This window comes from Colossoma macropomum, unplaced genomic scaffold (genome assembly GCF_904425465.1).
Source record: "Colossoma macropomum unplaced genomic scaffold, Colossoma_macropomum, whole genome shotgun sequence".
NCBI lineage: Eukaryota > Metazoa > Chordata > Actinopteri > Characiformes > Serrasalmidae > Colossoma > Colossoma macropomum.
Genome location: NW_023494806.1, coordinates 26,332,011 through 26,344,907, shown reverse-complemented (window position 1 = coordinate 26,344,907; position 12,897 = coordinate 26,332,011). Strand labels below are relative to the sequence as shown.

General features: G+C 39.3%; 1 protein-coding gene across 1 annotated transcript; it reads left to right on the top strand.

The window, feature by feature from the left end:
- The first annotated feature begins 743 nt into the window (after positions 1–743).
- golph3 (golgi phosphoprotein 3) lies at positions 744–10,578 on the top strand. Its single transcript, XM_036598019.1, has 4 exons — positions 744–1,194; positions 5,679–5,810; positions 6,992–7,106; positions 8,250–10,578. The coding sequence occupies exons 1-4, from the start codon at positions 988–990 to the stop codon at positions 8,672–8,674; spliced, it is 879 nt and encodes a 292-aa protein (XP_036453912.1). The 5' UTR covers positions 744–987; the 3' UTR covers positions 8,675–10,578.
- Positions 10,579–12,897: the final 2,319 nt, after the last annotated feature.

Genomic DNA, 12,897 nt, shown 5'->3' with positions numbered 1-12,897 from the left:
TCCAGATTATCTGAATCTTTTAATGATATTATGTACCATAGATGATGAAATCCCCAAAGTTCTTTGCTACTTTACGTTGAGAAACGTTATTCTTGAATTTTTTTGCACTATTTGCCTGTACAGTCTTTCACAGAGTGGTGAACCCTCCTCAACTCAGCCTCTCTGAGATGCTTTTTTCATGCTCAATGTTACTGACCAGTTGCCAATTAACCACCAGGTTTTTTTAGTTTTTTTTCCATTACACAACTTTACCAGCCTTTTGTTGCCCCCGTCCCAACTATTTTGGAACGTGTTGTTGGCATCAAATTCAAAATGGGCTTATATTTTTCATAAAACAATAAAATTTCTCAGTTGCAACATTTGATATTTTGGCTTTGTACAATTTTCATTGAAATATAGGGTTTAAATTATTCGCATATCATTGCATTTTGTTTTTATTTGCACTTTGCACAGTGTCCCAACTTTTTTGGAACACACACACACACACACATACATACATACATACATACATACATACATATATATATATATATATATATATATATATATATATATATATATTTATATATAAGCATATATGCATATGCATATGTACACATATATACATACATATATATTATATATATATGTGTGTGTGTGTGTTTACATGTGTGGTGTACACACACACACACACACACACACACACACATACACATACACATACAAACATACACTCTTCTTACCTGAGGCTCAGGATGCCACATCCACTGCTGACGCAAACCCCGGCCGCCATGTTAGATCTGACGGTCTGGACCGAGCGGCCGAGCGGAGGAGCTCGATGAGGTTTTAACTGCTCCGAGTGTTGAACTCGTTTTCCTTCGGCCTGTTCGCTATTAACTGTCATTCGACGACCGTTTTCTGTATGTGTCGGACTAAATAAGGGAGAGTCCAGCCTCGGACGGCGCCTGTGAGGGGTGGTGGTGTTTTCGTGTCGCCTTTCAGCTCGCCATGACTTCGTTGACCCAGCGGAGCTCGGGCCTGGTGCAGAGACGCGGCGTCGCCGCCGCCGCCGCCGACAGAGAGAAGAGCTCGGCGGGAGAGGATGAGTACGAGCCCCGCAGAGACGAGCAGGACGACGATGACGGCGGAGACTCAAAAGAAACTAGGCTTACCCTTATGGAGGAGGTGTTGCTTTTGGGGCTAAAGGACCGCGAGGTTATATATTTTTAGTTTTTCTCACATTCAGTTTCAGCCTAACATCAAGCTAGCTAACTTTCGTTAGCCGCAGTTCCTGAGCTTTTCAGCCACACGCTAAGCTATCCAGCTAGCTAGGTTAGCTAGCCGGCCGATTCGTACTCATTCTATTTAATAAGCAAAACTGATTAGTTTAGTTTGACCAACTAAATAAGCCAGCTAATTGCTCTTTAAGAAGCGAAACTTGCATCTTTGTTTCTCAGCTAATGCCGTAGCTAAGTTGGAGAAAAAACAGACGTCAGCTGTTCCTCAGAATGCAACAATTGTTATCTGTGCCCACTGACATCCACTCCTAGCAAAACCTATTGTCGTCTGTTCATATAAACACGTTCACAAATGTATTATTTACACATACCGCGGAGTTTGTTGTTGTTTGCTCACAAAACTAGCCACGTTAGCTTGTTAGCTAGCTAACTGCATTAGCGTGTCGAGTCAGCTCTCTTGTCAGTTGAGGTAAAACAGTGAACTTGTTTGGTGAAACCTTACATTGTAAAACCTAACATTGAGGTTACTCAGATAGGTTACATTAAGAGTCGGAAATATTTACAGTGGTGTTGATGGAAACCAGATGTCCGACGCATTTAATGCCTCTGAAAAGCTACTTCACAGAAAGTTGTTAGCTAGGTTAACTAGTTAACGCTACATAAATGGTTACGAAAACTCTGTCTGAAGCATGAGAGATTGTTTGTTTAATGATAGTTTGGGAGAGGTTTTTGGCATAAACCGTATTTTTCATAACGCATTCCTGGCAGAGAGGTACATACGGGGCGTTATAAGGCAAACTAGTTCCCAAAGAAAACATATTTGCTCAGATTTATCACTATTTTACCATTGTCGTCAACGGGGTTGGGATGTAATGGAATACAAGCACTGTGAGTACATATTCAGAATACAGACATGAAGTGTCTGTCCAAGTTTTTGTAAAGCCAGTACTTTTTTTCAGGAGAATATTTACTAACTAAAAAAATACAAAATTCAAAAGAAACACCGTCAGTGCTTGTTCATGAACTATTTTAGAATCGGTGCTCAACATGTAACAAACGTTCGTCAGACGAATTCTAAAGAGGAAACCAATTAATGGCTTCTTTACAAACACTGAAGTTCCTGCTAAAGCCTGAGTGGACTGATAAATCAGTGTTATTAATCAGTGTAAAGGAATTATCAAACTAATAATGTTCTCAGTAGTAAACATGTTTGCAAGTGATGTCAAGCATTGTTGTTGTACTGGACGTCGGCACAGGGTGGACTGACAGGCAGTGAGAGAAAAAAAGTTCCCCGTCAAAACCATGGTAAAGAAATCAGTATGCAAGTTTCTCTACAATGCTGTATTTTACATCAGAGCACTCTGGATAACTTTGCTTACATCTCGCTGGCCGAATTATGCAGACTTTTTGAAAAATTTAGAAAATTTCCGTTAAGTAGGACTGGTTGGTTTTGTGTATTTGAAGTGTGTAAATAAGTAACTTCAAAATAAGTAGTATGTCCAAGTATTGTATTGAGTAATACACTTTTGCTTCAGGCTTTGCAAGTAATTTAAAGCTGAACAAACAAATGCCACCAGTTTTCTTATTGAGTAGCTGAGTAAATTCAGTGACAAAATACATTTAGATTTTTTACTTTGAAACTATATGGAAAAAGAAAAACAGTTGGGTCCAGTCTTATAGATTTTGAAGTATTCTCATACATTTTATTTTCCTTTAGTGTCAACATACATTTTGTAGAGGAATTTCATGCTTTCATGATGTAGATAACTTGATTTCAAACATCTGTTGGTATTGTTTCAATGAAGACAGAAGGTCTCTCGTTCATCGTTCAAAGCTTGGTTTTCCTTGGAAAAAGAAACTTGGCACCAGGCGGTGACACCAGGTCTGCTAACAGTAGGTGGAGTAGTGTTCAGAGCTGAATGCTCCTGCAAAGTTAAACATTTGCACCTGCCAACACTGGCTATCACAAAGCTAAGGTTAAATATTTCCCTGACATTCAAACCCTGGTTTCTTAACTCTGAGAACTGATGTCAGTGAAAGTGTTCAGAGTAAGCAACAGCAATCTGAACAGTACAAAGGTTGAATAAATATACCTTTTCAAGCGTGCATGTGACTGGTTTTGCAGCCATTCAGAGGCCTGCATTTCCCATTATTTGACCTGGCTTTGTCTTAAACAAGTCAGGTCAGCTTGTCTTTGAAACAAGCAACATCATCCACCTAAACTAGGCAGTAGATATTTGCACATTAGGATGTCATATTTAACACGGAGGCATGAGAATTGTTATTGCAGTTTTGCGTAATTAGATGAATTACAACACTGACTCATCAGAACAGTGGCAAAAACGTGGCTGTTCTTGTAAGAGTTGACCCGTTTCCCATTCACTGTGAAGGAGAGTTGACATGTTGAAATGTATGAAATACACTGAAGTTGATGTAACTGCCTGTTTTCCCCATAGCAGATACAACTTAACTGACGGACTGAGACAGCCTCAAATGTCTGCTGATACAGCACTGAACAGAGGATGGAAAACATGGTCAGCTTTTGACCATGGGCTGTAGAAATAGCACAGCTTTAGAAAAAAAATGGTTTTATGCAGCTGATTTGAAGTAATTCCAAATTCACAGATAGGTATTCTGTTGTCTGATAACAGGTACACAAGTATGTCTTATGATCTTTGCACTGATGAGATAAAGGTATGCATGTTGGGTCTTGGCTCTCCAAATTTCTGTAGCTTTTTCAAGCCTGGGCTTAATCTACCTACAGGAGTGTTATATAATTAATTCAAATTCGTGGAGTATATTTTGTTTGAATGCAAAAAACATTCAAATGTGTGGTGATAGCAGCACGTTTAGAGTGATTATTATCGCTTCAGAGCATAAAAAGCTGAGAGAGTGAACAATGAGTTAGTATTCTGTGGTAATGTCATGGCTGATTGAGAGTTCAATTCATAGTAGCTTATCATATCTTGTACTTGGTGCAGTTATAGTGGCAGAGTCAAAATGAAACGTGTCCAGGAGTCTTATTAAATGAGCTGGCAACCGTTGGGTTTATGAACAAAACTGCAAGGTAAGGTTACAAGGGTACAAATAAACGAGTCTAATAAAGGTGTCTAATAGTAGAGGCCACAGCAAAGAGTTTCTGCTTGCATTAATCCTTCTTAGCTATATAACTTCTGTAAGACACAAGTAAGAAAAACGAAGCTTGAAAATGGCTGTTGACCAAGGTCCTTTTTATCCACTCAGTGGGTCATAAAGAATTTGCAGTGAGCATTAACACCTGCCCCCCTGCTGGAGTAGGTGTAAAGTTTTGTATTGTCATTGAGAAAAATCAAGTATGAACCCTGTTTACTTGCAGTATAAACATTCGAAATTAAGGCGAGAGTTAACTCAAACTTGTAGGTTTTGATTGCAGTTATTTAAATGTTGCTTTTCCCCAGGGAGTAGAAGGTCCTTATCTTATACAAGTTACTATAAAATTTAATTGTAAAGTAAAATGCCCTAAATAATGTAAAGGTCATATCTATTGTAATTTACTGAAATATTCGATTAAAAAAGTGTATTTACGGTAATATTAGAAAGCGGATTTACATGGGCAGATTTTAATGAAACCACTTTTCAAAAAAAGTATCTGAAATTGTGTACTGGACTACTTGATTTTGTATGTGGTAGACTTCATTTAGCAAAGGTAGTGTGAATGTCACATATGCACATATCTGCTTAGTGCCCAAATCCAGATGTTTCTCACCAACGTTCACTTTTATTTTCCTAATTTTACTTAATCCTGTTGCAGCTAATAAATTATATTTGGAAACTTTATTCCTTTATTTTTAGTGGAGCTCATTTCAGAAAGACATTACTGCAAAGTACTGCTTTCAGTAAAGTGCCCTCAGTTTTCTCCATGGACTCCACTGTATGTGTGAAGCGTCTGCTATGGTGCCAGGGCCTTGAAAGAAGCTTGTTGTTCAACAGTAGTTTCTCTGGACTAGGTGGCTTGGCCTTCACAAAAGTAGCCTTGTTAAAGAAAACTACCTCGCGCTAAGCTCACTGCTAAACATGACGCTGCAATTGTAGCTTCAGAAACCAGTGGCATTACGCACAAAAAATGTTTTGGAATCACCTTTTTATTTCTTGTAATGCTGTGTGTTTTGTTTTCAGAACAGCTGATGCATTAAAAAGTCCAAGTGAGTTAGTGCCATGCAGAATGCTATGATGAATAACCTTTTCCTAATTTTTCTGGCTGCTTATGTTGGAGTAATGTTGCCAGCAGAATAGGAGTGACATCATGAAGCAAACAGGGAGTCGCTTGCTCACTCGCTCACTCACTCATACTGGCTCTCTCCAAAATATCAGTACCTTATTAACTAAAGCAAATGTAGTTGGTTACTCTCCACCACTGTTAATTTAAGCAAATATGCATTTTTACACACAGTTTTGTGACTTGTTTGCATTGTCTCCTGACAGGGCTACACTTCCTTCTGGAATGACTGCATTTCATCAGGATTGCGGGGTTGCATGCTCATTGAGCTGGCCTTACGGGGAAGGCTACAGCTGGAGGCCTGTGGCATGAGAAGAAAAAGCCTGCTCGCCAGAAAGGTGGGACCACTTTTATTACCAGACAGCCAAGTCTCTGTAAACATGGAAAAGTCTGTGTCCTCAGCCTAAATCCAACCCTCTCGAGATTCCTTCCTCCTCTTGCTTTTTCCTGTTCACTTATATTAACCCTGTAGCAGTACAAGCTAATGCTGTTCCTGCCATCTTCCATTAACAAACACAGGTAGTTCCTAAGTTGTTTATGAAGTGGGGGGGGAGGAGAGTGCTGTTTCAAGAGAATTGGAAGTCTCTGGCCTTTGTCGTTGGACAACATGTCAGAAATGTGCAAGCAAAGATCTTTGGTTTTATGAAGCAGATACTAGCCTGTGGCAAACTCCACCTGTGCTGAATCCCATTTGTGGAAGTGTTCTGTGTGCTGATGACATCTGAAGACTAACAGAGACTTTCTAATTTAGGATAGAATGGTGAATCTCATTTGTTTACAGTGAAATTATTTTTACAAAGTTCTTCAAACCTCAAAGGAAGTTGTTTTATAAAGAGGATAAATGCATATAATGAGCCTTGTTATAGTGAGGAGTGGGTCCTTCTGAGTGATTTAAATTAGTGTGGTAGTGTAAATTAAGACAGTGAAATTTACTTACGTAACTAACTTTTGGCAGTTCATAAGTTGTTTCTTGAACAGGGATGTCAGACTCTGCTCCTGAAGTACTACAGAGTATAGCATTCTACCTCATTTAACACAGCTGATTGCCTAGTTTGTAGGTTAAATTAAGCAGATTCAATGATGTCAAGTTCATTTGCACATTGAATTAAGTATTAGAGGAAACACTAATCTGTGTAGGCCTGTTCCCCTCTAGAGTTGCACACCCCTGTCCTGTAGGAAAAACATTTTTACTGTGTACAGTTCTGCCACAGGAGGGCACTCTTCCCTCTTTTACTTATTTTAAGAGTAGCCACTCATAAAGAGCAGTACTGTACCGTTTGTCTAATTTGAATGAAAAGTCCTCTGTTCATTTCAGTCAAATGATGCAGTACAATCCTACCTGTATCATGACTTTAAATATCTATTCACATCTCTTAAGTCATTGTTTTGCTCATTATTGGCTCCTCCTTCAAAATGTTAATGAAAGATAATTCACTAAGATCAGTGTGCACTTCTGTCTTAGATTTTCTGTCATTTCTTTTCAAATGAGTTACTTTGTCATTATCTTTTGGCACTACAGGTCATTTGTAAGTCTGATGCTCCAACAGGGGACGTGCTCTTGGACGAGGCTTTGAAACACATTAAAGAGACTCAGCCTCCAGAGACTGTACAGAGCTGGATTGAGCTCCTTAGTGGTGAGCATGCTATGGTTTACCTGCACTGATTTGTTCTCACAACAGTCTTCAGTTTGAGCAGCAAGTACTGATAGACTTATGTATTAGTTTGAGTGTGGTATTGTTCAGAGTGGAGTTCTGTGTCAGAATAAATTTTCATAATGAAAAGACTTGTTTTTTTTAGTTGTTAACAATTTTGAGGTATAGATTTATGTAGTGAAACAAGTTTGGGTATGATTTCTAATATATGTGAGTAGTGCTGCACAATATATCATCTATTGTAATTGCAGTTATTGCGGAAGGCTGCAATATGCAGATGAGCCCTCTGCTGTCAATTAAAAAATACATACATTGAGCATCTGTGTTCAATCTAAGATGTGCCACATAAGTGTTCTTTTGTTTTTTTCGGTGCGTCAATTCACTTAGTCAAAAAAAATTAATCATTTTTGTTAAAATAATGCAGGCTAATCTTTAACCACATCACATCAGGAGTTGGTGCATTTTGATGTTTAAAACACAGAAATGTGTAGCAGTTTAATCACAATATGATGTTTTATCCATATATTGCACTGTTTAAAGGGAGCACTACCAAATAGCCTGGCACACATGGGGAAAATTAAGAATCAAGAGCAAGATTCAGACTTGCTCTTATCCGAGTTGCTGATTTAAAGGTCCATTGCTGGCAGACATTGTGGCTATGAGCTCAGCGGGAAGTTGTGGGAAGCTGAGGGGTCAAAGACTGAGATCAAAGCATCTGGGAGAAGGAGCTGCCATCATTGTTGAATAGTGTTTTAAAAAATCTGCTCAGTGTTAGAGTAGAGCCCATGAATCTCAGTACATCCACCATGTGTTAAAAAAAAAGAATCTGCTGCTTGACTTTTTACATTGTAGAAAACTGCTTTTTTCCCATTAATTAAACAGTGCCTTTGTTGGTGTAGGGAAGCTGTCAGCAACGGTGACACTTAGGAAATGCTACCTTTAGCAGTGATGCGCTTTACAAATGACAATATTTAAATAGCCTCATAAAATAAACCACTTGCCATAGTATGATGTTCAACTTCAGGCTTCTTTAAAGTCTTCAGAAGTAAGCAAGTTGTTCATACCCCCCCACCCCCTTTTAGTTTTCGCTTTGTACTTGAATAATCAGGCTCTGTTCTCCTGAAGGTGAAACATGGAACCCGCTGAAGCTCCACTACCAGCTTCGGAACGTGCGTGAGCGCCTGGCAAAGAACTTAGTGGAGAAAGGTGTGCTCACCACTGAAAAACAGAACTTCCTGCTCTTCGACATGACAACACACCCGCTCACCAACAACAACATCAAGCAGCGGCTCATCAAGAAAGTGCAGGAGGCCGTGCTGGACAAGTGGGTGAATGATCCTCACCGCATGGATAAGCGCCTGCTGGCCCTCATCTTCCTGGCCCACTCTTCGGATGTGCTGGAGAATGCTTTCGCCCCGCTGCTGGACGACCAGTACGATCTGGCTATGAAGAGGGTACGGCAGTTGTTGGACCTGGAACCCGAGGGCGAGAGCATGAAGACCAACGCCAACGAGCTGCTTTGGGCCGTGGTGGCTGCCTTCACCAAATGAGGATAAACCTGCAAAGCACTAAAAACAAAACAAAGTAAAAACAACAAAGGAAAACAGCTTTTGACTGGTTACTGAAAAAATGCAGAAAGGGTCGTTCCAGTGTATCAGAAATGGACGATAACTCGCAGAACTGTCTGTTTGTTTTTGTTTTTTTCCTACCACCCCCTTTCTTTGCTGATAACTTGCTTCCCTTCTGCATTCTGTGCGAGACTTTTCATTGCATTGCACACAGTCTTGGTGGGCGCAAAGAAAAGCACGCCCAATTTTTAATCCCTCCCCTTTTTCTTTCATTTTTATTTTTCAGTTGAATGCATGGGGCTTTTTCTCATTCTGTACTGTCTGTCTGAACAAGTACTGCAGCAACAATCTTTACCCTCTATGGATCTGGACAAGTTGGCGTTCTTGTTTTTTTCCTGTTTCTTAGTGAGAAAGGCTACCCTGAGAGGTAACATGGGTTGGGTTTACTTTATATTAATTCAGAAAAACAGAGAGTGTTTACTAAGATATATTGGTTACCCGCCTTTTTAGAACGGTATTATTGTTTTGGATAAGTTTCTTATCCCCACCATTTGAAACTGACTTCAGTGTGACAAGGTTTTGAGAGAAATATGTACACTCCCTGAACGTTTTTCGACATAAAACTGGAGAATCTGCATACTGTCTGACTGTGCTGTATGGAAAAATGTCACTGTGTACAATGCTTTCAAGATCACTGTTCCATAGCCAGTTTTGATGGCCACAGTTTGTACCAGAGATGGAGAAATGTGGAGCTCAAGTGAAACCATGATTATTAAGTACTGAATACTCCCAATGGGAACACAGTTTAGCTGTAGTCTTGCAGCTTTATCAGTTTGATGGCAGTAATGGCTTTTTCAGGTCATGTGAATGAAGCAAAGTTGCAGCACTAAACCCAGAAGTAATAGTCATTTGAAGGAACCTAAAGGCTGGCTCCGCTGGTGCTGTCTAAAGGTCTGAAGATCCCCAGTTAAAATAAAGGGAGGACAGTTGTAATAATGTAATCCACACGATTCTTCAGCGAACCCTTCATATAATGATGTAACCCTCAAGATTCTTCATAGGTTGTTTCCTATGTTGGGCAGTTTCAGACTGAAAAACCTTCTCCCCAAGGTTATATTTATGAACAGTAGCATCAAAGGTTTAGTTTTTTCGCTCTCCATGAACACCTCACTAACACTTCGAGCTCTACCTCTCAGACCTTGCCCTTTGTTTCTACGGCCTTGCATTGGTTTTGCCACTTCAGCGCTGTTACACTCTACACTTTCCTGATGCATATGTTAAGGTAAAACAGCACCACTTCTGTACTTCTATGTGCCTGAAGCTGGTTACAGGACTCGTAACCTCTAAGTTACAATATGTACTGTAGCTATTCCTCAATGTGACATGGCATTCACAAACAATCAAGTGAACTAACCTTAATCAAAGTTTTGGCTCTCAATGGCGAACTTTGATGTTGTCCCTAAGGGAAATATGAGGGATACAGCCCCCCCCCCCGATTCTTTTACTTACATTGTGTGAAGAAGGGAATTTCCTTTCACTTTCACGTGCAAATGACGGTTCCACATGGAGGCGCTCTCCACCCATTGAATACAATAAAGCTGTCTTCCTTCAGACAGGAGCTCCACCTATCTATTGAATCTATAGAAATGCATTGCATTAAATTAGTCACGTTTTAGGCTCAAAGCTGTGTAGAACCTGAAAGAGGGGTCCAAATGGTATCCGTAGGAGTATGCAATGAAAAGTCATTTGATGAAGATTTGTATGTCGAAGGATGGTCTATATAACAATTTGCTACTTCCCAGAGTTTCCATGTTTATGTATTTCTCTGTTGAAATTTGATTAATGAATAATAGAAATAAAAACTCAAATGACCATTTTAAATCTGACTCACACGTGGTTAACTGTTGTGAATTTGTCTTTTTATCTTTTTGTTCATTTAGAAGATGAGAGAGAGCAGATCACACAATACAAAGGCATGACAGTTACAGGATGCTTAACATCACATTCCAACTAAATGTGTACATAGATTCTTTTTGTATTTACGTGACCACCTGTTTAGCAAACGTCTGCTTTTAGGCTTGCATTGTATACGTGAGTGGAGGGAACTTTTGAAATGTTTTGGTGCTGTCAAGGTCTACTGAAGAGGCATTTGACCAGTCATCACATTCTAGTTCATGGTGCATGACTTCTTAATTTTGTTGTTTATTGGTTTTTGCTCATTTTTGAAACAGTAATTTAATATGTGCTGTCTTCTTTTTTTTCCCTTTGAATTATTGTTTATGGTTAATGCTTGCCTGGCAGTAGCTAGCTACTTCTGTTGCTATATGTAGCGAAGGCTTGGGGGAAAAGAAAACTGAAATCGTGTGTAGCTGTAGACGTCACTATGAAGGGACCCATATCTGTACACGTTCTTCTTACCAAATAAACTAAGGTATTGGAAGTGCCTCAGAAACTCATTCATCTGTCATTTATTTTTGTGTGAGATGTGCTTGCATAATGCATGCCTTTTTCCCATGTTACATCTGTAGTTTTTTTTGTTTTGTTTTTTTGTTTGTTTTTTGATCTCTGTAAATTCACCTTGCAGTCAATTTTTTGGGATTCTTCCTGAAGTTAGTTATTTCCTGTGATTGAGTTGTTTGTGAAAATAGAAATTACCATCATACTTTTTGTTCCCACCAGCCACCCTCTTTTTGGATTACTTTTTATGGCCAATATACACGTTTTTAAAAGCCAAATCACCTCTCAGACAATGTTTTGAGTATTAATTTTTGAAAATCCACAGAAAACAGACAATAACATTGTTTAATTGTTGTTCATTTTAAGCTAACACTTTATCAGTGAATGCACTGGTGTAAAATATGGGTAGGCTTGACTTGTACAAATGCACACACAGCATTTACTTAGCCTACGTCAAAGTAAAAATGAGCCAAAATTCATATAAACTGGGTAATTGCTAGTCCTGTGTTAGGAGAGAGTATAAGCTAATTTCTTAAAAAGGTTTGCACATCTGAACTATATTCCAAGTAAACTACGAAACCAAGATAGTAATGCCCAAATGTGTTTTTACATATTCAAACTCCAACCTGCATCACTGCATTTTATATTTTAATGAACTGATAATATTAGAATACTTGTAGTTTGAAATGTCATTCGACAGTACAGGTTCCCGTCCCTGGTTTGTGTTTTCCTGGCTCTCAGTGTCCACTTTAAGTGATGAAGGGGTTGTTAATTAGCTGATTAGATAGTTGTGTCAGGTGTGTCAGAGATTCAGGAGCATCAGAAATTCAGGATCAGGGTTGGGAGCCACTGTTTTAGAGAAACCAGCCCTTATTCATCAAAGTTAGGTATGGTCAAATCTGACCATAAAAAGAGCGCATACACATTTCACTGAGTGTTTTCTGATTCAATTTCATCTTTCATTTTTAATGATCAAACTCGTATACGGTAGGAATGTGTGCAAATTTGAGTGTAAACACTCAAAAACCTGAAAAAATGCTTGATTTTTGGTTACTAACTAAGGCTATTAACAGTGTCATCTGTAATATGAGTAATAAAATAAATACCACTTGGTAATCCAGTACAAAGTGCACTCATTGCTTGACCTCAGACTCTGCCGCCTACGAACACAGCCATTGGCTTGCGAGCCGCTGAACAGTGACTTTTTTTGGCTCCCTACGAAACATCTGCAAGAAATAGCATGTGCTTTATTTATTATTGATATGTAAATGAGGTGCTAGTAGGTAGGTACTTGATTTCACGCACTGTAGCTGATTCATTGTCTGCACTCAAATCGGTTGTTTCTATGTCATTTCCCAGTCCTAACTGGTAGCCTTGGTGTAGCCTTGCTCTGCAAAGATATCCAGGCCAGTCTACTCCTGCAACACTACTTTACAGTCTATCACTTCAAGCTTTGTGAGGGCACAGTTCATGACTGTAAGCTCCAAGTCAAATGCATGTGAAGTTGTGGGCTATTTGTTCTGCTGTTCAGTTGTACTCGCCAAAAGCAACTAAACATTGCCTCAGTAATTTGTCTGTAGTTTTACTTTTTTACCCTGACTTTGGCCAGGGACTATAGCCAGTAGACGCAACTGGTCTTGAATGTGCTCTGCTGACGGTAGACGGTCTCTCCTGCTTGACTGGTGAGTGGAGCCCTTCCACACACCTGGAAACTGTTAGCGCTTTATGAACAAGCCCATGAGACGCTT